At 36.2% G+C, this 26079-nt stretch overlaps 1 protein-coding gene across 5 annotated transcripts in view; it reads left to right on the top strand.

Moving 5' to 3' along the window:
* Positions 1-26079, top strand: part of NDFIP2 (Nedd4 family interacting protein 2) — a 140523-nt gene that overhangs the window by 14282 nt on the left and 100162 nt on the right. For 2 of the 5 annotated variants that reach the window (XM_080576132.1, XM_080576131.1), the window contains exons 2-6: positions 4893-5049; positions 6502-6629; positions 11070-11129; positions 14342-14429; positions 22987-23111. In XM_080576132.1, the coding sequence (XP_080432258.1) occupies positions 4893-5049; positions 6502-6629; positions 11070-11129; positions 14342-14429; positions 22987-23111 (558 nt within the window). Of the gene's footprint in view, positions 1-4892; positions 5050-6501; positions 6630-11069; positions 11130-14341; positions 14430-22986; positions 23112-23967; positions 24783-26079 lie in introns of those variants that run through there. The other 3 variants (XM_080576135.1, XM_080576134.1, XM_080576133.1) reach the window with 2 other exon arrangements.

Below are 26079 nucleotides of genomic sequence, written 5' to 3'. Positions count from 1 at the left end.
GAATTACTGAGTGATGTTTGTGTATGTTAACCTATCAATGTGAATAGAGCTGGCATGTGCTACTTTATCTACATTATCGGAAAACATCGTTCTAATCTTGTGCAAATAGTATACACGTGGCATTAGACGTCATCACATGATATCTTTTTCCTGTGCCCTTTTTAAAATTTAGAGTATCTTAACAACTTGCCTATATTGCCCCTCTTCTACAAGTCAGTCAATGCATCACTATGCATTGACTGGAGTAATGGATTTAAACTGAAAGAGGGGAGATTGAGATTAGATGGAGAGGAAGAAATTCCTTACTCTGAGGGTGGCACTGGCACAGGCTGCCCAGAGAAGCTGTGGGTGCCCCATCCCTGGAGGTGTTCAAGGCCAGGCTGGATGGGGCTTTGGGCAACCTGGTCTGGTGGGAGGTGTCCCTGCCCATGGCAGGGGGGTTGGAGCTAGATGGTCTTTAAGGTCCTTTACAGCCCAAACCGTTCTATTAAATGAAGCAAAATGTTTATCCAGCCCAGCAAAGTTTGGTAGGTCATAGAAAATTACTGTTTGCAGGCAAAAGAATAGTGTAAGCAGAGAGTGAGGTGGTTTTTTTTTTTTGCCTTTTTTTCCTCCTTTAAAGGCTTAAAGAGTGAAAATATCCATGCCTGTCCCCTCAGAAAAGGACCCTGTGCCAAGCACTTTCTTCTGGTTCATGTTCTGTATAGTGTATAAGTAGATTTTAGGTATCAGATCTGATTACTTTGGAAATAACTACACAAACAAAACAGAGGACTTAAGGAAAGGAGAATGCAGCACTTAAAGAAGTGATTTGTAATAAAAATTAAATGCTAAAATAGCTGTATTTTCCAAAATATTTTTTATGCTGGAATATCTGTCCCTGATTTTTAGCTTCTTCTGGAATGAAATAGTGAATTATTGTTTTATAGACGTTTTATGCGAAATAAACTGAAGGTGTATTATTTTTCTTCAGGTGACTTTTACCGTGTGTTTTTTCCTACATTGCAGATATTCTCTGGTAGTCTCCATGAGATTTTAAGCGTTTGTCAGAAAAAACATTGCTGCTGTATTTAGCTTTGAATTTTAGCTGTGCTAAGACAGACACATCTTGCAGTGTATCTGCTAAGACGGATACATCTGACTCTTCAGCCTGGAGTGTACTGTAGTTCAAGGGCTGTGAAAGCTGGAGTTGAAATACTTGCGCGTATAGTTTAAGAGAAATGTAAGTCGATTAACAAATATTCCCTTTTTTAATTGTAAAGCTTCTGGTCAGCCAGATACACTGTATACAAGCCAAGATTTAAAGGAATCTGCTTTGGATTTTATGAAGATGAAATTCTAGGCAGCTAACTATTGCTAGGTATGGCCAACTAAACTACAGTTGCAAAGGAAAGCATTTTTTCAGAAGAAAGTTTGATACAGAAATAACAGGAAAAAACGTCTTTTGCATCCCACTTTTAAAATGCTGTGATGAGGGCAGGGGAAGGTGGTAACTTGCAGTTGCTTGTAGTTCAAGAGGTCCTAGCAATTGTTTTTTTTTTGTTTGTTTTTTTGCTGTCATCTTAGCAAATGCAGTTGTATTGCTTACAACTATATAATGGTGGTGGTGGTGGGGGGTTGAACTGTAATCTGTAATTTCCCCTTGTTCCTTTAATTAAAAAGGCAGGCTAAAATAATCTTGCTGTTGGAAAACTTTTTAGGTCTAATTTCTTCACTTTTAATGTTAAATAGTGAGAAGGTGATGTTTAAATACATAGCTTAAGTAATACCTTGAAACAGACGTTTTCTGTTCCCTTCTGAGTGTTTTTAGCTTGGTTTCTATGGAAATGAAACCAATGCAGTGTGTCAGGCCTCTTCTTCCCCTGTCTCCAAAAATAGCTTCTAAATTTACCAGCCAGTATAAGCCAAAATTAAACAGGCAGGGGGAGGTTCAAAGAGAGTTGGGCTCCTACAGGTTGCCAGCAAACTGGTGACTCCACAGAGGAGGATCAGTGCCCTGTGAAGACAAGGCAGATGGAGACGGTTGTACCGTCCTGTCTTGCAGCACGTCTACACTGTTGGCATAGGCAGAACTTCCAGCTTGCCAGAGCAAGCTATGCTTTTTGTTTTATTTTTAATTTTTTCCATTGGAGTCCGAGGAGAGCAGAAGAGCTGAAGTTACTGTCTTGAGGAGAGAGTAGGAGTCAACACTTGAACCAGCACTAACAAAAGCTAGCTTCTGCTCGTGGGACAATTAGCATTTATTACTCTAGCTGTAAATACTCAAGCTTCTTAAGCCGCTTCCTGTGATTTTAATGCTGGGGTATCCTGTAAGGAATGTTGTGATTGTCTTACTGCAATAGGATAACCCTTATACACTTAAGAAGTTCTGAAAGGTCTATAGAGTAAAATAAAAGACGGGATAAATAGAAATACGTAGTCCCTGAATGAGTCATACTAAACAAAAATCAGAACTATGCCTTCTCAATGCTCTGAAAGGCGTAACAGGACTCCGTTGTATAAAGCCTGTAGTATGGAGTTTCTCAGTTTCCTAATTGCACTTGCTACAACAATTGAATGACTCGTTAACACGGTGAAGTAAAGAAGTCTTAGGTTGGGAGAATAATATGCACCTAATGTTACCTACATCATTTGTAGCTGTTAATAAATTTCAAATAATCTGGAGAAAAGTAGCTTTCAAGAAACCAAGCAGAAGAGAGAGAAAACTAATTTCCTCAGTAATGTCAGAGTGGGTATTGAGCAGTGATATGCTCCTTGACCAACTGGTGCTGTGAATCTTTGCAGAACAGTCACAGCACAAGCGGTGTATTGGCAGGAGGGAAAAAGCTGTTATTGAAGCAGACAGCAAGAGGAAAGGAGGAACGAAGATAACAGACAGAAATACATTAACTAGGCTTTACTTCTTCCCCTGTTTGTAGACCAGGTTGTTGCAGTGAGGTAGTCAGAACTACACACGCATCCCAGATGCTATTTGTATTTGGTGTACTAGCCATTAATGCAAAAAGCTAGAAATTTTCTGTTATTTGTCTCATTGCTAGTAAAATGACAATTTTATTTAAAAGTAGTTTTGTTAGCTATATCAACTTCAATACCATACGATCTTTGAGAATGATTGTACTTAATGTAGAACCATTTTTCTCTGACCTGCTTGACCTTTCTAGAATCAAGTGTCTTGTCTTCTCACACGCTTTCTGTATCTCTAAATACATTAGGTTATTTTGAAGTGGTTTTCTTTTTTCAGGCCTTAACTACTATAAATAGCTTTACATATTTCTCAGTTTACTGCTTTTTCTGGATCACTGATTAGACATTAAATGACCTGACTGCTCAGTACCCAGAGACCTTCAATAACCCCTATCAGTTCTATTCGAGGTCACCCCTCTTCAACAGCATGTGCCTGTGTGTGTTGTGTGTGCTTGTGTGCATGTGTGTGTGTGTATATGTGTATGTATATAGATTTGTGTATATATCTGTTTTATATACAGATGAAACCTTTCCTCTAAGCTATAGTTCTTTGAATGCAGAATTTGGAAGGATTCTCGAGAAAGGCACTAACAAGTAACAACACTTTTTCAAATTTGGCACATTTAAAGACAATAGCATAGAAGCCGTGTGAAAATTTTATGAAGTTGTTCTGTCACAGTAACTTTTTTGAAGTATTTTCCATTTGCCCTTGACCTGTCTTTTCAGTTTACCTGTCTTTAGTTGAAATGTCTTATTTGCTTGTAATTCCTTCTGTTATCACTAGTTTATTGTTAGAAGGAAAAGCACAGAATTTATAACCTGCAGAACTTAGATATACTCTGGATATACAATCATTTTGTAAGAATATAATGCTAGTTAATAAAATTTGTTTAGCATTCTTATTTTCCAATAATCTGATTACACTTTGCCCAACACAAAAGTAATGATATATTCTTAGTTTTTTTTTTGTTATTGCTAGGACAATAATATTCTGTATGATGTTTTTAGAAACTATCAAAATTATAGAATTCTTGCTTCAGATATGTTCAATTTATTCACCTGTGTTTTAAATATGAATGCCTCAGTAGTCATCATACAGGCATCTTGTAGTTCACACTAGTGTGAACACTAGTATGTACTAATACTTTTTTTATATCGAGCTTGTACTCTTCCTTCTTAGTTTGATTCTAAACACTATCAATTTAGCTAAAATAATCAAAAACACCTTCTCAAAGAACATATGTTGGTTGATGGATCTGAATTCTATTGTTTTAACAAACATGCTTGCTTATCGTAATTCTCAGTTCTTCGTAAGCTTAACTGGACATGTCCTTTTAGAACTACGTTTTAAAAAGTAAGCAAACCAGCAACTTAGTTTCATAGGAAAGGATTCTTTCTCGACGGTAGAGAAATGCAGAATTTTTTGGAAAGTCTTAAAATTTGAGTGGAGAAGCTCTCTAACGAGATGCAAGAATATAGGAATTACATTTATACAAGTGGTGTTATTTCTTGATTTCCTGTAGATTGATACAGTAAAAATAGTTTTGCTCACCTGTTGTATTTTAACATCAGTTAATATATTTTATGAACGTATTTAAGAAGATTGTTTAATAGTTTTAAAATATTAATGGAATAGAAAGTATTTTAAACTTAGCATTTTCCCAATAGAAAACATTAAAAATGCAGATTTTTAAAATTCTGTGAATGTCACTGAGCAGAAGTGACATTCGGGGGGGAGGGGGAGCAGTTAAGATTACTTTTGGCTGTTTACTTTAAAAGTACTTAACTGGACTTAAGTAGTCATGTGCTGTTTGCATAAATATTTTCTTTGGTTTGGTGGAAGAGCAATTTTCTTTTTGATCACAGTCCTGCTAGTGTTAGGTGGTTGTGTAAAGAATTGCCTGAAATTTGTGTGTTTTTCTTTTAAGCTTCACAATGAGGATGACCCACCAGAGTCTTCAGCAGCTGAGCAGTCTTCCACTTCTACAGAGACTACACAGACTCCTCAGACAGCAGCCGTATCTGAAGCAGATACTTCCCCCCCACCTTATTGTAGCATAGCCGTAGAAGCAGCTGCAACGTCAGGTATTTTTCCTTACATAACAGCTTGTCAGAGAGGAGTGTGTATGAATCAGCACTTGGTTCAGAGTGGTATGGTGCTGCGGTATTTCTTCTATGCGCACAATTGCAGCAAAAAGCTAGGCTTTCATGCACAGCCCTTTGTCCAGTTCGTTCGGAAGCACGCTTTTAAATTACACTGATTCTTCCAAATTGCTAGACTAAATGGATGTTCGTTAATTAGTGTAATGATTAGCTTTTATTTAAATCTGCCTGTAGTTCAGTTCCACATTTAATCTACATATTTGAGTAGTGCTTCATTATTAGACCTCATTAGCAATCTTCATTGCCTGTTTTAACACCCCTCCACTCCCCTGTCAAACCTAAGACTTCTTAAAAGTATGTGCCATGTTTGGTGAAAATATTGCCATGAAAAAGATTTGTTTTCCTTTAAAGACTCTTCATAAAACTTCTTGTGGAAAATTAGAAGCAGGACTTTTTCCCCATTTATTCACTACTCCTTTTCTGATGAGGCTGTGACCCTCCTTTGGGGTATAGGAGGAGACCTAACAGCAGGCAACATCAAAGTCACTGTTTCAGCAAAGTTGCCTGGATTTGCATTTCCCATGTGCCGAGTAAATGTTTCGGAATTAATCTATGACCTAATTCTTTAACGATGATTAAAGAAGCAATTTCCTATCCCTGCTCTTTCAGACAGTGTTTGCAAGTGTAACATGTAGCTGTGCTGAATTAGCCCTACGTGTAACATTTTTGTAGTGTGCTGACATATTTTTGCCATGTGACCTGTGCTGACAAATCTTTCCCATGTAAGCAATCTTGTGCAAACTATTACTGGCTGTAGGCAGAACCTTGAGGTGCATTTTAAATAGATTTATTCACTTAATTAGTGGTTGTATGCTATATTTACTTTGCTATTTTGGTATGTAACAATGAAGTCTGTGGTTCGTTTTGATATAAGGAACATTTTCAAAAGAATATGATGAAACTGAAAATCTGGAGAAAATGAATTTCATGGAGCAATTGGAGTTAGCAACAGGATCTTGCTAATAAAAATACATTGTAATTATTAATAGACTTAACTAATTGATGTTGAAAATTAAAAGCTTTTTAGGATGTTTCTTTGCATGTCTCTTCTATGGTATTATAAACAACACTGGTTGGAACACCTAGAGATATAACTAAGCTAATGAATTTTTTTCATAAACTGTTTGCTCCTTGCAGCATCTATTTTAAGGTTACTGCCGTGAGTAGCAGCTAAGAGAACCATTAATACATGTTCACCACTTAGTTGTATAAAAATACGTTTTTTAAAAGTTCATAAGAACTTGAACCCCAATATCATCAGTTTCAGATTCTAGAGAATATGCACTTTAAAGCTCAGTAGTTTTATGCACATAAAGTTTGTTATTCTTGATATCTTTCTGGTTTAAAAATGCATAACCTCTTTATTTTGAACAGAAACACACAATGAATTTTACCCTGTACCACCTCCATACAGTGTAGCTACCTCTCTTCCTACATACGATGAAGCAGAGAAGGCCAAAGCTGCAGCAATGGCAGCTGCTGCAGCAGAAGTTGCCCAGCGAGTAAGTGTTGTAGTTCTTTATTTCAACTTTGTGAAACCTGAGGCTAATCTAATTGTTTATAGTAATTCGGATCGTATTATGGCCTATTTATTAAAATAAAGGTAAACAGATGATTTTAGATATTTCAGATTTTTTTTTATAGATTAAATTCATTGTACTATGGAAAGTGTATAGTATTTACTGTTCTGAGGCATAGCAGCTGGCTAAACACTTCTGAAAGCCAAATATTACTCTGTTTTAATAATTAATTTACTATTTTGTTACCTTTTAAGTATCCACTACTAACGTTACTTTCTACAATTAGTGCTGATCTTGAGTGTTTCAGATGGTTTAAAAAATTTAATCAGTAAAGAAGGTAGAGCTTTGGAGAGGAAGGGGATTCTAATAGTCTGGAAGGGTTGAAATACCAAACTGCAGAGATCTTCCAAAAAGAAAAGTCCCTGCTACTTGTTTCATGAAAGCTTTAATACTGAAGTTTGAAGGAATGTTCGAAGTAACCCTGAATGTTCAGGCTGAGGGAGATTGGGTTGTTCAGCCTGGAGAACAGCAGAAGGCTTTAGGAGATCTTACAGCGACCTTCCAGTACCTAAAGAGGGCCTACAGGAAAGCTGGGGAGGGACTCTTTGTCAGGGATAGGATGAGGGGGAATGGCTTTAAACTGAAAGAGTAGATTTAGATTAAATATAAGGAAGAAATTCTTTACTCAGAGCGTGGTGAGGCACTGGCACAGGTTGCCCAGAGAAGCTGTGGTTGCCCCATCCCTGAAGGTATTTAAGGCCAGGCTGTATGGGACTTTGGGTAACCTGGTTTTGTGGGAGGTGTCCCTGCCCATGGCAGGGGGGTTGGGATTAGCTGATCTGTAGAATTCCTTCCAACCCAACCCATTCTATGACTTAAAAATAAAATAACTTGTGGTACATGATTTTATTTATAGTACACAGTAAATGAATAGGTATATAACCAGTGCTTTTAATTTTGTTTGAACTAACGTTATAAAGAATGCAGTATTCGGAGTAAACCCAAAAATTCGATACCTGCATTAATGTTAAATGTTAGTTTTGTAAACAATTGATGATTTTGTTCTTTCTTTTTCTCTCCCAAATTTTGAAAGGTGGAAATTCTGCTGTTTGATAGGATTGGCCATAATATGCTGTATTTAATGTAGACTTCCAGTGCTTTCACTAGAAATCCCCATTTTGAGATCAAGGTGATTTAAGATGGATTTTAAGGTGGTTCCTTGCCACCTCAGATGGATTTTGAAGTGGTGCCCCACCACCCTCTGAGAATAGGTTGTCCAGAGAGGTTGTGGATACCCCATTTCTTCAAGACCAGGTTAGATGAAGCCCTGGGCAACCTAGTCTAGTGACTGGCATCTCTGCCTTTGAGAGGGGTGTTGGAACTAGATGATCTTTGAGGTCCTTTCCAACCCAAGCCATTCAATGATTTTATAATTCTAAAATCTTACTGACTGGGTTGTAGCTATTGGGCACATTGTGCCTGTGAATGGAAAAAAATTTTTACTCACACAGGTGGAGTTGGTTTCTTCCTTGACTGCCATGCACTAATCAGTATATGCAGCTTTAAGTATATGCAGCTAAATTTAAAATGGGTTTGTGTAACGTCACCAGTGAAGGTGTTGTACAAGCCTGTTTTACTAAATGTAGCAGTGAATCTGGAATATTTGCATGGTTACTTGCCAAGCCCCTGCTAGGAGGTGGTCATCTTGTAACCTTTTAATACGTGCTTCTGTTAGAGCAATTATGTTGTCTGTTGTTACTGCTTGTAATGTAAGTACAATTTATGATGAAATATTGGTCAGAAAGAAATCCTTAATCTGAAATTACAAACCTTTACATTCAAAACATTAGCAACCAAAACCTTAATTCTAAGGGTACTGTTACTAGTCCTATGACACTTCAGATGGGGCACGTGTAACTTTCTTGCAAGATTCCTGTTGGTTTTAACTTTGTACGTCTGGAACCTTATGGGGTGAAAGCTGTAGACTTAAAAGCAATTGTCCTTGACCTGAATTTCATTGGAAAAAAACCTCAGGCTGGGATTCAGCCAATTCTAAGAATAGAGTTAAGCAAAAACAATAGTTTTTAAACTGTTCTTAAGCCTTTTTATTTTGGAGCACTTGAATTCTCACATGTTTAGGTCACTGTGTCAGAAACATCTTTTGCTCATTCTCAGAAAATCTGCCTGGCTTTGGCCAAATTCAATTATTGAAAAATGAGTTTCCATAGCACATGCATACAGCTTTAAATTTAATACATTTGTGGAGATTGTCCTTCATGAACAAGTTCAGACTGCTCATAGTTCTGAAGGAGATAGGACTTCAGATGTTTTGTCACCAGAGGATGTTTGTAGATGTCTTGTATCAGAACAGGATTATCATTATAAATGCACCGTGTGACTGCTCATGACTACTACTGGTGAAAACACTGGAACTGTGAGTTTCTGGTGTGCTGTGAAATAGTTTTATTATTCTCGGCCTTTGATCAGTACATAACCACGAGGTTATTTGTATTAGGTAGAAGGGTAAAAGGACAAAGACCGAGTCTCTAAAGCTTACAGCTTACGTGTTTTGTGAAGAGTAGTCTGGTTTTGGTTGGTCAAAGAGGTAACTAACTTAGTGAACACAGGCATGGTGAGGGCGGATGGGTCTAAGTCAAAATGAGAAAAGGCAAAACTGAATGGAGAGCATTGGTATGTAAGGAGCACAGAGCGATCTTAATGAGAAGCAAGAGGGAAAAGAATAAACTGGGATTGGTGGAGAAAGGAAACCAAGTGAAGACAAAATGTGGTACTGTAAAAGCAGCTGAAGTGTGTGAGTGAGAAAAAGAATAGGAATGGAGAAGGAACACTAAGATTATGTGGCTTTGTGAGGAGGCACTTGTGGAGCTGAGGAAGGGAAATGACTGTATTTGAAAAATGTGAGTATAGTAAAAAAAAAAAAAAAGTGAGTAAAATGATTGAGCAGTCAATCAGTAAAGAAAGAATTGCCATGACAGAAGAACAATAAGTAAAATGGAGGTGAGGAGGAATCTAGATTTTAGAAGTAGGAGAGTAGGTTATGGTGACAAAGGGATAAATGAACTTTTGCATGAAGCCTGTCAGTATACATGCTTTTCCAAAACACACAGAACAACTCAGGAAGTGCTTACACTTAAGTGAAATTTATAAGAATTTCACCTACTTATGAAAAACAGGTAGGAACACACCATCTTTCCACCAAAGCAGAAATTAACTGGAAAGCTGTAGACTAAGGCAGTACTGTATCAGAAGCCGCCTCAGTGTACCTAAAAGCCTCAGAGTGCTAAGGATCTCAGATGTGATAGTTTCTGCTTGTTTTGTTTCTGTGTTTTTTCTCCTCTCTTTTTCCTACCCTTTTTTTTCCTCTCTTTTCCCTTTCAGCACACACTCATGCATAAACGCACAAGCTATATTAAAGACTCGGTATTAAGACTGTGGAAAAAGTCACATTATGGTTAGGGTGGTGATTTGCCATCCAGAGGGGAAGGATTTTGATCCTTAGCTCTACATACCTGTTGAAGAATAAGTCACATGGACTTTACTAGTTTGCAATTGTTTTCTCATTTTCATTGTCTTTGAGATCACAAGCAGTGACATCTGCACACAGTGTCTGAGTTATGTATTACACACTTTGCAAAATGTACACAAACTACATAATGTATTTTTTCTGTTTCTAATTTTCAGGTTTATGAAATTAGTGCTTTAAGGATGTAAATTATGTTATGATGTGCCTCTAGCTTCCTGCTTGTAAAATGAGGATGTAGTGCCTCTTCACTACTATAATGGGAACAGAGGCAAAGAGTTAGATGCCCTTACATTATCTTGAGTGACACATGAAGCTGGTAACTATTTCATGGTACAGTCGAAAGTGTGCAGTAAAGAAGGCTTCAAACCTATTAATTGAACAAAAGAAAGGAAAATGGTATAAGAAGATAGCACATTTAATGAACTGCTTTCATACTCTTTTCCTGAATGAGGTAGGGATGTTATGGAAAAAAAAAATTACCGTAATCACATTATAGATCTCATAGTCCCTGCTTCCATAGATTGTATGAACGATCCAAACTTAAAATTTATGGGTGCTTTTTGTACTTAATTTTGTGTATTTAATCATAAATATTTACACACAATCTGTGTTTTTATTCCCTTCAAATTCTTCCAGTTAGCTCAATGCACCAAAGAAATTGTAGCGATCCTTTGTCATCAGTTGTGATAGCATTAGTTATGCTGGCTTTTTTCATCTTTTCCTTTTCAAATCCTAAAGGTCAGTTTTAAAAGGTTAATTTAAACGGGCAAACATATTGCTAACAGGTAAATGGCTTGTTTGTATGTTGCAATGAATGGCTTTTACTTAATGCTCTTCAGTTGCATTTGTCTTACGTTTTTCTGTTTTTACATGCTTAGCACGCCCAGTTTAGGGAGTCTAGGAGTCTGTTTGATGAAATATTCCTCAGTCGTCCCGAGGTATGGTATAGTTCTCTCTAGTTTAGACTTTAACTATGAATTTTCCTATTGGCAAACAAATGCTTCTGGGTTTCATTATGCCCCCCCACACCTCCTCCTCCTTAACTTCTCCATATTGTTTTGTATGCTGAAGATATCATTTACGGATTTTACTAAGTAACTTGATCCTTTTTCCTTACAAGTTTTTCTTCTGAAAATCCTCTTCATTGAGAAGAGTTACCAGTTTAGCTATCCAAAGGGTTACTGAAAACAGTTTCTTTCCTTGAGTAAAGGTGGTTGTCTCACAGTATGCCATGCTAGGTTTCAATTTAAAAGAAGCTACAAAGCCTTGGGGGGGGGGAAAAAAAAAAAAAAAACAAAAAACAAAAAACACAGCCCTCTTTTTGTAAAACAGCTACAGAGAACACTGTTTCCAGAGGAGTTAATAGGTTTGACTTCAATAGATCCTGTGTAGTATTTCATATCCTTTAGCTTAAAGAAATTCCTCTGTTTGATATACTATTCATGTTGATAATATATTTTGCTATTTAACTGTTTTCCTGGTCATAGGAATACTAATTTTTCTGTTTATACAAATTTCAGCATATTTAGCAATCAAATGAATTGTCTGTGATCCTTACAATGGCTGATTTTGTCAAAAATCAATATAAGATATTAAAAAAGTGCTTTATTTTTTAGGAGTTTGTATGTGTGTATGTATAAACTGTGTCAATAACTAGTTATCTCTATATAACTAGGTATCAATGACATTCTCACTAAGAAGAAAATATAAATATAATTATTCAGTAAATGTCATTAATATAAAATAGAAGTATCACTATAAAGTTGTTCATTTTCTGAGCATCAGCTGAGAGGACAGAGTCATTCTGCATTGTCCCTTTTCATTCCTCAAAAATGGGACCAAAAAGGTGGCAAACAATTATACTTTGAAGAAAAGTTAGGACTGTTGACAATAACTAGATTAAATGAGAGCACTGTCTTGCAAAGGACAGCCTATATTAGTGGGAACTGAGCGGTGGGACTGATTGTAAAACCAGATACTAAGTGATGTAAGCGAGGGCTGAATCTGGTTTAAAGGGAGAAAACTATTTCATTTCATTAAAGATTCTGATAATTTCAATGTGCCAATTTTTGGAGATGGTAAATAGAGCTTAGTTTACTATAATTGTCTTTTGACATGGAGTACAATAAATAAGTTGCTCACGCTTATTGCAAATGCCTGTTCTCATGTCCCTGGATTATTTATTGATTCACATTTCTTATACATGTAAGCCTTAGCAACATGCATATAGAGAAACCTGTTAAACTTGTTAATGTAGCTAAGCCAAATCTTGTTTTTTTCAGAGGGAACAATTTGTGTAGAGCAAATTTGATAACTGATGTGGAAATGCAAGTATGAAGTACAGTAGCTAGCAGATTATTTTAAAAAAATGTTATTTTACAGAGCTTCTGAAATTAAAGTTGAAAATAGTCTGACTTGAAAGCAAAACTTTTGAGGCATACGCTTCTGATATAAACATGTTCAAATGTAGCCTTTTGTTTAATGTATTTTCAGTCCTTCCTTCACTTTTCCCCATCAGTCTTGCAGCTGCAGCAAAATTATGCTAAACAAATTAATATTTTCATAATCAGTTAAGATGACCATTTAGGGACATCTGAAATTATGTACAGTTGAGTTATGGCTTCTTAAGATTGCTGTTCAACCAGCTTTTTGTGATTTCATTGGAATTGTCTGTATGAACAGCAATGTTTTTAAAATATAATATCTTGTGATACAGAGGTCTAGTTAATTAATCTGAAAGGAAAGAGAGCAGCTGGAATTTCATGGCCATGTTATGAAGGGTAGTGCTGGCTGCCTGGAGTTGGTACAGTTTGTTCTTGCATACTTTTAACTGTAATCACTATACCCCGGTAGATTAATTTGCACTGTTCACAAAGGTGAATATGTCAATCTCATGACAGAGCTCTAGATCATTGTGACTGTTTAATGCCCTTTTAGTTATGAATATATCCATATATATATGTATGTATGTATAAAACATGCATAAAATAACATTTGGTACAGTGAGTGAATAACATGTTAAAATCAGAATTACATTATTTCAGTAGTAATTGTTTGCTCTGGGTGAATCAGCAAAATAAATCTCACTTTAATCTTCCTTGATATAATTTTTTTATTACCATTTTTAATAAGCTACTTCTTACCTCAGTTCTAAGTCATTATAATCAGCAGTCGGAGAAAAAGTACAGGAGAAGTCAAAGAATGTTGCTCCTGCTTCTGTCTAAATCAGATTGCTACTGTTACTGGCAGCATTATTTAACTTGTATCATCCTGTGTTGTTTTGCTGTTATTTACTTAACATATTGTTTAACTGTTCTTTCTAGTTTTCATCATGCTCTCTTTAGTGAGAGCTGCCATAATGAAAACTTCTGTTTCCCAGCCTACAGAACAGTATATAAGAGCTACCAAGCCCTGTTGAAAAACAAGCACTGAAAAACAAAACAAACTCATACTTTCCGTATTTTAAGATCTGGTATTTTGACATGACCAGAGAAATTTCTGCATTGTTTTGACTGATATCTCTGTTTACTTTTGTGTAAGTTAAGAGTTGCCTTTTCTGAGTTTAGAAGTCTTTAAAACAATTTTAATGTACTCATGCCCTCTAGTGTCCCTAGAGGTTTTCTTTGCTTTATGTATGTTTTGCAGCAGGTTGTTGGATAATCTATAAATTGATTAGTGCTGTGCTTTTGCATCAGCAATATTAAGATACACCTTATTCTAAATCTTTATAGTTTGTAAAGTATTAAAAGGCCTTTCTGTCAGGAAAAGAAAATAGAACATACTATGTAATGATTTTTATCCAATAAGTTTTTAACATCTTGGCTGCATACCAAGATGGTTGCAATAAGAAGGGGGAATTCTGCTGGTTTTGATTTTAAAGTACTCATCTGAAATAATTTTTAGTTTCATTTAAGATGAATATATAATATGTATCTTCTACAGCAATTTTGATTTAATTCTGGGCTCTGTCAACATAAGTACCAATAAGCCTTGTTTTATTGATATGAATTATTTTTCTTTTGAAGTTCCTTGATATGGACATATTATAGAAATGTCAATTCTTTTCTAGATCTAGAAACGCAATTTAGTCCTAAAGATAGTTATTCTAAAATAAATTTTTAATTAAATTATCACTAACCTGTAAATCCAGGAAGAAGAGTATCCACCACGAGATGATTTCAGTGATGCAGATCAGCTTAGAGTGGGCAATGATGGCATCTTCATGTTGGCATTTTTCAGTAAGTTATCTGGTATTGCAGACCTATTGAGGTATATCTTAATTTTACCTTATTTCTGTGGAATATGGAAGATAACTGTGATAAACTGAATTAATGTACTGTAATGAATTACTATTACTTTTACCTGTACAGAGATGTATGCACTTACTGTTCCAGGTGTAGCAAGTGTGTTCCGCTTATTTTTCTGTGGCACCTTTCATAGATAAGGGGACCAAAAATCACAATCTTCTGAGATGTAATAAGACTGCACTGTTAATTCTGAATTGAGTAATCCTGTCATCTTCTAGTTGGACTGCGACCTTTAAGGGCTGGATCACAGAAATCTGGCCATCAATTCTTAGAAATTTTAGAGAGAAATGATGTACCATATAGAAACTACTTGTGTTAGTGTAGTGAAGTTAATTATGGAACAAGTCCAGCCACACTTACTTTCAGGTTGAACTAACCACTAGCATATAAATATGTACTCTTAGGTAATATGTGATTGTAGCTGGTGCTAATTTTACAATTATTCAGGCCCTGTGTGTGTTGTGCATGCCTTGTCTTATAAGTTACCTACTGTGTTGAGCAAACTTGGATTTAGCCACTGGAAATTACTTGTAGAAAAAAGCCGTTTGTTTTTCCACTTGCATATTTATTTATCATTTCTAAAGATATTTCCCTGTTCTGAAATGCTTCTCTGGCAGCCTTTATGAAAGTTTGATGTGGGGGATGCAGCTGTTCTTTTTAGCATTCATTGGGATGAAACCTGATTGGTTATCCACTGAATTTTGGTCTGAAATAGGTCTTTCAACCGAAATTTCATTTTAGTTCATGTACCTTTTATGTCTTTCATAGTCTCTTGATTTAAAAGCTAGAGGTCCAGGTTATAGAACTTTATGAAAGCTTTTTAGTGTTGATATATAAATCACTAGGACAACTGGGGGATTGCATCTTCGGATAATTTTTTTTATAATTTTTATATGTCACGTAGCAAATATACAAATATGTATGTACGGGAACAAAGTGACTTTTGTAGTCTGGCCTCTATCTGTAGTTGGACTATAAAAAGGGTATGTATTCTTGGGGGTGAAGGGTTTTATTCATTTTCTTTTTTATTTTCTTCCCCTGCCCTATATACTACAATGTCTTGTATTTAACCTATGTAAGTTCTGTATTGCGTGAACTTGCTCTTGCAAGTCCTCGTTCAGGCCTTCATTAGCACTGCACTGGGAGGTCAAGTGGGTGAATTTTTGGGTCTAAAATGTTTTAAGTCCTTTATATCAGAGTTTAAAACAGACTTGTTAGCTTGCAGTTAGGAATATAGTAGTAGTAAAACTCATGCTATGCAGAAACTGAAGCAGAAGCAAAGACTCCATTGATACTCAAATGCAGTTGGCCAAAACTGCACACGCAGAACCTTGTGCACGTCTTCAAGAATGGAGAGGCTAATTTGGATAAACTGGCTTCTTCCTCTTCAAATCAGTCATTTATTTGAGACTGACTGCACAGAGCACTACTTTTATATATTTGTCAAAAATACCCTGTAGATCATGTTTTTTCTTGATCATTTTGAGACTGTGTAACTGCCAACTTTGATCATGTTTGAATGAAATGCATAAAATGAGTGCTCTCAAAATTAAACGTGTTGCAAGGTATATATAAAAATATATGCTTAATTGGTCTCTGTGTTAACTGTTACTGGCTACCAGTTATGTATGGGAATTTATATAGTTTACTCGGTGTTTGTGTTCACAGTATGAGGAGTTAACGAAAACTGGTTGCATGTATAGACTTATAATGTTCATTTTCGAAGTTTTTTTTTCATGGTGAGATTGGAGAATTAAATAAAAAATGAGCTTAACTTAATAAGGTTAGATCTTAAATAGTGTGTGATGTATTCACATAAGGAGATCAAAGTCTTCATAAATTTGATGTATGTAGACTTAAGGAAGCAGGAGTTGAAGTGAAATTTCCAGAACAGCTATCTGTGGGATTTGTTTGTTTTTTTTCCTGGGTGGAATATGTTTAAATGCTGGAAGCAAAGGTGGCAGAACACTGAGAATCTAGAGTAAATTTCATCGTGTAGTTAAAATTCAGGACAACAATGTCAGGAGCTGTGGTGTAGTGAGAGAATTGTGGAAAGAACGACTTGTTCTAGATGAGCTCTCCTTCATCCTTTTTGTGACTGTTAGGTACGACACTTGTAGTAAGATCCTGGAGGTTGATTACCTTTATTTTAAGTATAAAACAGAATTTAGCTTTTGTTACCTCATTTTATTCAACCAAAATATAACCAAATACATTTTTTACTGTTCTTGCCTACTTGCTACAGTGAACTAGTGATGAGTAGCTACCATCTAGTGGTAGCTGCCTAAATTGCAAAAATATTTGTCTTGAGGCCATCTAGTGGCCAGATGTCTTTTTTGTTTTGTTTTGTCTTTTTGGATCTTGGTGCATGCAAGTTATAAATCTGTTTCTCGTCTAAGTTGAAAAATACTGTTGTGTTTAGCATAACTAAATAAAAGGAGACAATATAGTCTAAAGAATAAAAACCCTTTACACGAGCAGGTATTTTGAGCATCTTTTTTGTGTTTGTAAAATGTCTTTGGGTTTTGTGTGTTTTTTGCTTGAACACTTGGTTCAGAAACTTTGTAGAAAAATTTGGAAACCTACCTATTTTATCTCTTAAGTGGTGAAACTGTTTTAAGAAACTGCTGTCACTTTCGAAATCTGTGATTATGTTGATAAGTAAATAATCTCTGCTCTCTAATGGTCAGGGCTGGTGTCTGTCAATTTCTAATGTGGAGCTAAATTAATCTATGAAGTCAATGCAGCAAATTATGCCACCAGACCACTTAATATATTTTTCATTTATGTATTTTAGTCAGATGTGCCTTATACAACATAGTATAAACTTTTCAGAATGCCAGAGAAATAAGTTAGTAGGTGAGTTACTCTGAGTAAACTTGGTATGCATAACAAAAAGGAGGAACTTCTGAGCTGTTTCTTATCATTTTGAACACAGCTGTAACGGTGATAGAGAAAGTAACTGTCATGCCCAAAAATGTTTGTTTTTTTTGCTTAATGTGCACATAGTGGAAGTTTGAATCATGTCCGATTGGCTTATCCTGGCTAACTGACAGTAATAAAAGGTTTTTCTCTTGTATTTAAGGAGTGCTTTAGAATATTACCAGCATTTTCACCTGTGGACCCCAAAATAATTGTGGAACTCATTTGGATTCTTTGAAACCATGGAAGAGAGTTTTGGGCAATCCTTGCTCTGGAAGAACTAAATATTAATTTGAATCTCACAAATGGTTTGATAAGGAGGTAGAAAAGGAGAAAAATGTTTGAGACAGCTGAAGTTTAAGTTCTCATCTGGAGATGTGATTCACTTTTGAATGACATGTGGCCAGCCAATTTAAACACATCTACAACTTGACAGCAAAAAAAAAACTCATAATACAAAGAAACGTAAATGTAAATTTAGTCCAAGATGTTATATTGGAACAGATAACACCCATAACAGTAGTTCAGAAATTAATGTTCACACTGTTTTCAAACCTAGTAGATGCTTCAAATGATCAATAAATTGCATACAAGCTAGGATATCTGCCTGGGACATTGCAAGCAGGCATAAGTTGGGAGGCAGAATTGTAGCGCAGGCCCCAGATTAGCACAGCCTCCTGTTGTATGCTTCCTGAGAAATGGAAACATGGTCTAAATTGCCAGTGGGAGGATTCCTTTGTGTGACTTTAGGAAACCTGACTTTGTGCATGTATTAATGCTATGCGGGTTTCCCTTAGTCATGCAAGAGAAACTAAGGGAAAGTCATTTGACTGAAATAGCAAATGTTGGAACGAGATAAAGGAATTGTGCTTGTTTTCCTCTGATCATCGGGGAGTCTGGCTGACCTTCACACACAATCACCAAACTTCTTTCTTTATGCAGAAAGAAATTGACTTCTGTGGTTTCTACGTATGCATTGGATGTAATACAAAATAATTGGAATGAGGAAGCTTCCAATTGGGCATTAAGAGAAATTTACCAACGTGGGTAATGAAGTACTAAAGATAAACTGCCTAGGGAAGTTTTTGAATGTTCATCACTGAGTCGGATAAAAAAAAAAAAGAGGCCGGTAGCAAATGCTGTCACTGATCATCAGCAGACTTAAGGTGAGGCCATCAGGAAGGGGGAAAAATGTATACCAGTTCAGAGTAGAATAAATTCTATGCAGAAGTGGGAAGAACATTTTTTAGTGGTGCATGAAAACTATTATTTATTACTGTATGTTTAGTAAACCTAGGCAAGGTATGACGCTTTAAGATCTTTTGGTGTTTGCTGTATATTTAAGAAAAAAAACACAACTATTTGGACAGACAAAGCAGGGAATAAAGGACATAATTGAGCATGGTTTCATTTTGTATATAGTTGCCATTTTAATAGTGTCACAGACTTGACCTGTGCTTAAAATTTGGAACCAGCATGTGTTTTCAGACCAGTTCTACGTTTAGTATCATGAAAAGAAGGTAGTAAACTTAAGACAAGTGATTAATGTGAAGCTGTGGAAAGCTAAGTGGAAAAGATCAGCAAGTGAGGTGAAAAGAACATTGAAGATGTAGATTTGTAATAGTATGCTTGTCACTACTGTTGTATCTTCTGATGTATTGCAATATGTACACGAGATTGAAAAACTCAGTTTTCTATGTTTACTCTAAATTGTGGGAATAGAATGAAATGATGTGACAGTATTGGAACTGGTGCTGTTTAATATCTTTATCAGTGACACGGTCAGTGGGATTGAGTGCACCCTCAGCAATTTTGCAGATGACACCAAACTGAGTAGTGCAGTAGATACAAGGGAAGGAAGGGATGCCATCTAAAGGGAACTGAACAACCATGAGAAGTGTGCCCATGTGAACCTAATGAGGTTCAACAAGGCCAAGTGCAAGGTGTTGCACATTGATAGGGGCAATCCCAGACATGAGTATAGACTGGGAGAAGAACTCACTGAGAGTAGCCCTGCAGAGAAAGACTTGGGGGTTCCAGTGGACGAAAAGCTTGACGTGAGCCAGCAGTGTGTGCTTGCAGCCCAGAAAGCCAACTGCATCCTGGGCTGCATCAACCGAGGCATGGCCAGCAGGTTTAGGGAGATGATTGTCCCCCTCTACTCTGCCCTTGTGAGGCCCCACTTGGAGTGCTGTGTCCAGGTCTGGGGCCCCCAGCACCAGAAGGATGTAGGTCTGTTCGAGTGTGTCCAGAAGAGGACTACGAAGGTGATGAAGCTGGAGCACCTTTCCTGTGAAGAAAGGCTGGGGGAGCTGGGAACGTTCAGACTGGAGAAGAGAAGGCTCTAGGAGACATCATTACAGCCTTTCAGTACTTAAAGGGAGCTTATAAAAATGATAGCAACTTTTTACACACAAAAAAAAACCTTTTTTTTTTGAAAGAGGTGGTACTCTTGATGGATTAATAAAATAGTAATGGCAAAGTATACTGCATCATACATAATCTTTGCCTTGCCCTATATCTCTTAGAGTATAAAAAATACCAATGGATGTAAGGTTGTTTGTCAAAACCAAGTTGGATAGTGGTACTCCATTTTTCTTAGAAGTGCAGATGGATAAAACACTTGATTTTTTTTTTTTGATTTTTGATATCAAAAATCATATGCTGACCACTGCCACTCAGAAGAGGGCTTTGGTTTTTCAAATAGCTTATGGATGACCTTGTTTGAAGTGTCAAATTCTGAGACTTACATAACATTTAGAACATCCTACATTTTGTATTTCAACTGTTTTTTTAGCACTACAATTCAGAAAGAAATAAAATGTTGTAAGCGCTACAAGATATCAAGAAGACTTTTTACTGGAGAAAAAAAAAATCTTTAGTTTATCCATCTTCCTCTTGAAAAGCAGCTTCTCTCTTAAATTTATTAAAGGGAAGAGGCCAGTAGTAGAAAGTTGAACTCAAATATGAGTCCAACTGTTAGTCATCTCTGGGACAGGATTAATAAAATCATTAAGGTTGGAAAGGACCTCCAAGATCATCTGGTCCAACCATCACCTTTCCACCAATGTCACCTGCTAACCATGTCCCTAAGCACCAAGTCCAACCTTCCCTTAAACACCCCCAGGGACGGTGACACCACCACCTCCCTGGGCAACCTGTTCCAGTGCCTGACCACTCTTTCTGAGAAGAAATTTCTCCTAATTTTCAACCTCAGAAACACTTTTTGTTGCAGAATACAGATGGTTGCATTTGTTGCAATAAGAAGCTTGCACAATTTATTAGTCTCCATCTTGCAGACAGAGAAGGCAGTAGATACTTCATTCCATTAGTCTCTCCTTATTCTATTTTCTCTGTTGGTGTGGTGGGGAACTCGTGCTATGGTTTATCAACGGCAATACGGAGATGAAAGATGTAGACAGCTTTTATTGCAGTAATTATGTGAGACAGAAATTTTACATAAATTTACTTCAGTAACTCTTTCCAGATGCAGTGTAGGCCACAAAACTCAGAGAATTTGCATCACTGACAGAGGATATACATGGAAACTATGATGGAAGAAGATAGATAAATGAGCCTAATCTTGATGTAGAGAGTTTGAATATAGATTTTAAAAAAAATAATAATTTGTTGCAGTCTGATCAGAAGCTGCAGATGCATTTCTGCAAGGACAGAATTATTATTTTTTAAACAGAATGAGACAATAAAGATGATTTTAGAGGTAGAGATAGGACACAAGGGAGGGAAAAAAAGCAATGGGAAATATTGAAAACACGTTGACTTTAGCATTTGTTAAGGTGATGCAATGCCGAGGAAATGTTGGGGGAAGCTCCCTAAGGTGTTGCTTAGGTTTTACAGAGGTAGAAGTAATGATTTTCTCATATTGCTGAAGACATGGATTTTTGATTAGGTCCTCACTGCAGAATTTTCTAGAAATGGACAGAAACTTATACAGAAAACAAATCTCAGTATTTATAGTTCATTTTTTTAAAATGTGTGAACTTGGGTAGTTTACAACTTTTATATATTTTTTTCTTTCCTATATTCTTTGTCAGTTTGTAACTTGATGGAACAGCACGCTGAGTTGGGGGGGGAACTGTTGTGAACTGTGCTGGAAGATGATTCCTTGTCTTTTAAGAGCTGGGCAAATAACGTAAGCTTAAATATCTTTCTAATACTCATCCAGTGACTGTGGATTCTATTTTGAATATTTGTCTAGGTTAATTTGAAAGGAGGATAAAATTGTTGATGTGTTCAAATTTTGTTATAAGAAACGAAAGAACTTTTCTTCCCTTCATATACTTTGATTGGGAAATTATTATTTTTTTTATTACGTGCAAAAATAGCTATTAGGTACTTTAAATCCTTATCTTTTTATGTACACATTAAAATTGTAAGTATTCTGGGGATTCCCATAGTCCATTAGAAACTTGTCTGTCTTTCGTCCTCTTTGGCATGCCTGTCAGTGGAGCCATGATCAGTCACCCTTTGCAGCTTGAGTAATAGGGAGGACGGGACAGAGCAGTAGCTTGTTATGCTGAGGCAGGAACAGACACACGCCGAAGAACTAGCTTCCAAAATTTGTTACTCTTAAAAGTATGTTGAATTCGGAGAGCTTGCTTAAAAAAGGAAAATCCTGCATTCAGAACAGTGTATCCAAGCTTTCTCAAATGTAAATGCTTTTCTATTTTGGAAAGCTAGGCGTTAGGATTGCGAACATGCTGTTCTGTAGCTGTTATGTAGTTAAATGCTTACTCTATTTTTTATTAGCATTTGTTCAAGGTTTTTGTTTGTTTTGAGGATTTGTAATTATCATAAAAGTAAGTTTTCTTATCACTACCCTAGGCAAGATGTTTTCTCGCTTGTACAAAATGACTGTGGCGATGATGCAAAGTCTTCCAAAATTTCTTTTGGAACATCAGTTTCTTTACAGTTCCACTTCAGTTTTACAGACTGTTTGAATTTTGCATTTGTGGGCTTGGACATAGATCTAAAAGAGAAGACAGTAACCAGTGAAACATCAGCTTCTCAATTTATCTTCATCTCTATACTGTGTTTAAAGAGCAGGATCAGATACTTTATTCTGTTTTATCCAAACTGGATAAAGCTGAATATGCAGCCTTGACGCATGCATTTGTGTGCATATAACTCTGGTTTTGGTTATAAGAGTGTAGCAGCAAGGTTTATTTTTTGTTTTAATCCAGATTTGTATGCTATAGTCCTCTGTTTGCATTTACCTTACTTATCTAGTGTCATTTGGTCAGATTTCTGTAGCAAAGTAATACTTTCCTCTGTGTTGGAATGTTCTCTTGTTTAAAGTAGTAGGTTACAGTCTGTTTACCATTTGCTTTATTATTAAGTGACTATACCATTGGGAATGTCTAGGTTCAAAGTAAATCTCTGAAATCTTGAGTTACCGGAAGGGAACTGGTACTGACTGTATAAGCCTTATTAGTTTATAGCCTTATTAGTTTATAACCTTATTAGTTTATAAGTGAAATTAATGTTAAGTCTGTTTGCTTAGCTATGCAGACTAACAGAAGCTACTGTTTCTTTTATTTTATAGTGGCATTTATTTTCAACTGGATTGGATTTTGTTTATCCTTCTGTATAACAAATACCATAGCTGGAAGGTATGGCGCAATCTGTGGATTTGGTCTCTCCCTGATCAAATGGATTCTCATTGTACGGGTATGTTTCTTGATTCTGCTTGTAGAACCAAGCCATAATAATTTACCCAAGCATCTATAGTAAAAGAATTAAAAATAAGTATATTAAATTCTGCACTTAACAGAGTGAGTAGAACTTTCTCTAACCTCCGCTTTCGTAGGGAATTTACTTAATATATTTTCATACGTGCTTACTAAGAATGAAACTGAATCTGTCTTTATCTGATTTATCATTTTGTGTTGATCTTCCAGCTAAGATAAATGGAGTGACTCATTCTTAGTATTTAAAAAGCATGCAGAAGTGGAGCAAGTACCAGAAGTGTCATTCATATTACTCAGAAAGTGTTCTAAAAGAAAAACATAAATGGTGGCACAGTCTATCGGGGAAAAAACAAGCAAACAAAAACATTTCTCACTTGTATCTTACAGGGGAAAAGAAAAGCACATACATACTAAATTGAGTCAAAATCAAATATGTGGTCGCATTTTTACCAGCTCAGATACTCAATTTCTTGATGCTTTTAGTGTGGGACTAGATGCTTTTTGGAAAGGTATGTTAGCTAAGTGGAAGTTCCTTAGCTGACTAAATGGATGCTAGGTGAAACTTGGTAATTCTTTCTGAACTTGAGTTCTACGCATCTCTGAGACACAACATTAAAATCTCATCCTGTCTAACAAAGAGAAAGATCTTTGGTTATTAGTAATCTTTTATGCCATGCCAACTCTGATTTTTTTTTTTCTGTATGTGCTAGTAATCTAACTTGATTGGCTGTTAGTACAATTAGCGCAAGGATTGTAGAGAGGAGAGATTACCTGGTCCTTATGGCACACATCCTGCATCCTTCTTACAGCTGAGAGGTACTTTTTTGCTTCCCCAGGGCAGAGGAATCCTACCAGATCAGATGCAGTTCTGGTGTAATTATTTGGAATTTGGAGTTTGGAATGGAGTTTATCTCAATGGGCATGAAGACATGAATTTTTCAACTGTATATCCATTGGGGCTATTTTGAACTTCCCTCGAGGCATACTAAACAGAGGGCAGAACTTGCTCATTGTGTCAGTTTTATTATTCCTGTCTACTTGAGAATGTGCTCATAACAACCACTAAAATGAATACATGCTAAACTTCTTTAAAGAATTACTGAGTTATAGCCTGCATTTAAAATCTTGTGTATAGTCTGTTACTAATCTCAAAATATTAGAGCTGACCAGTTCCAAGACCTCGGGGCTGCTTTTTTCGTAGTCAAGATAATAAACCTCCTGTGCTGTATCCTCTTCTGGAGAAAATAGCAGAAGCACATAGGATATGTGCCAACAATTTTGTTTTAACGGTGACATGCAAGTGTGCATTTATACACAAAATTGTATTTCCTTTGCTTCAGACTTTTCAGAAAGCTTGTACTGAACTTTCTCACTCAGGCTCAGTAGTACTGTAGTAGACACTATATAGTGTCTAAACAGTTCTAGTTTACATATGCTTTCTCTGTATCACTTTTTATATCCAGAAAAAATAGTGTTGTTTTTTTCTAGGAAACAAAAGCACAGATTTGTGGTTCAGTAAATTCTGCAGCAATGATTTCTTTTGCTTAAAAACGTGGGAGTAATGCATGTTAGGCCAGTAATTGATTGGTTAGTGGTTTTAATAAATCTTCTTTCCAATTAAATGAAATTGTAAGTTAAAAAAAAAAAAAAACCATGCTTAAGAAAATTTACAATATTGACTATCAGGTGAAGTGGGATTCATAATGCAGTGAACTTTCTTGGAGTTGAATATTCATTTGGTCTTTTAATGAACTGTCAAAATACAACATGCTTAGTCTGCTGAATAATAGATATGCTAGTATTTATATAGTGATAATGTAAATTGTTCTTTTCATTCAATTTGGCAATTCTGTTTCTTTACCTTTTTTTTTTTATTGAGCCTTTAAAAAATTCAGATGATCTGGCTTTATTTTGTAGAAAACGTGAATCTCAATGCATAGTTACTTGAGGGGAACAAAAACCCCTCAACCCTTTTTCAAAAAACCCTTTTAACAGCTCTGATTTTTATTTGGTTGAATATGTTGCCCAGTATCATCTCTGGTTATTTTAGAGAAAATAATGCCTGAATTACTTGATTTCTTGGTTGATAACTACAGAAATGCACTGGAAATGACAAATAGGATGTGCTGTTGCAGGATGCAGTAAACATACTGAATGACAGTAGGATGGGAAGTGTACGAAAAGTGTGCAGAGCTACTAAAAAGGTTATTTTTTTCCTTCTGGCAACTTTTCACACATCTCTTCATTCCTACTTCTTGTGTGAGTTTTGGAGACATTTGATTAGCCTTTTTTATCAGTGAAGCATGCAGTCTGGAGTCGGGTAAAGGCAAAGATACCTGTCTCCAATACCATCACACCCTGCCTTCCAGCTGCCTCCCACATCAGAGAGGACAAAACTGTCTACCATGGTCACTAACAGGAACAGTTGAAATGCCTCTTCAAGGTTCATTTAGTTGCGTTCAGCTCACTGCTGGGAACTGAATGCTGGTTTGAAAATGAAAAGACTTTAATGAGTTGGGGGTCTTTATGGGGCTGGTATTCTTGGCAGCGATTAACAGTAGGGGGTATACAGAAGGTCAAAAGCTCTTCTTTTGAGGGGTCAGCAGAACATCCCTGTCTGATAAGATTAAACTAATGTGGCTTTTGGTGTTAATATCTAAAGCAGCAGGCTGCCGTAATGTGTTCAGGACGGCAGGCATTGGGTGGGGGGGTAGGAAATTGACAGTGGTGATTCATTATAATAGAAAATGTCAGATGATTCTGGCAAGTAATATATGCAACATATACACGTATATACACACGTATATATATATTTTAGAGCTTTTGAAATAACTTTGTCAAAGACCACCTGATACTGGAAGTGTTATTTGTATGTTAAACTATGGCACAAATACCAGTTTTCTATTTTAGGAGAATACAGTATTTTTCTTTAATTTTTTTTTCCCCTC

The sequence above is a fragment of the Anser brachyrhynchus genome (assembly GCF_964034855.1).
Source record: "Anser brachyrhynchus genome assembly, chromosome: 1".
In the NCBI taxonomy this organism is placed as follows: Eukaryota; Metazoa; Chordata; class Aves; order Anseriformes; family Anatidae; genus Anser; species Anser brachyrhynchus.
This window is presented reverse-complemented; position numbering and strand designations above follow the sequence as displayed.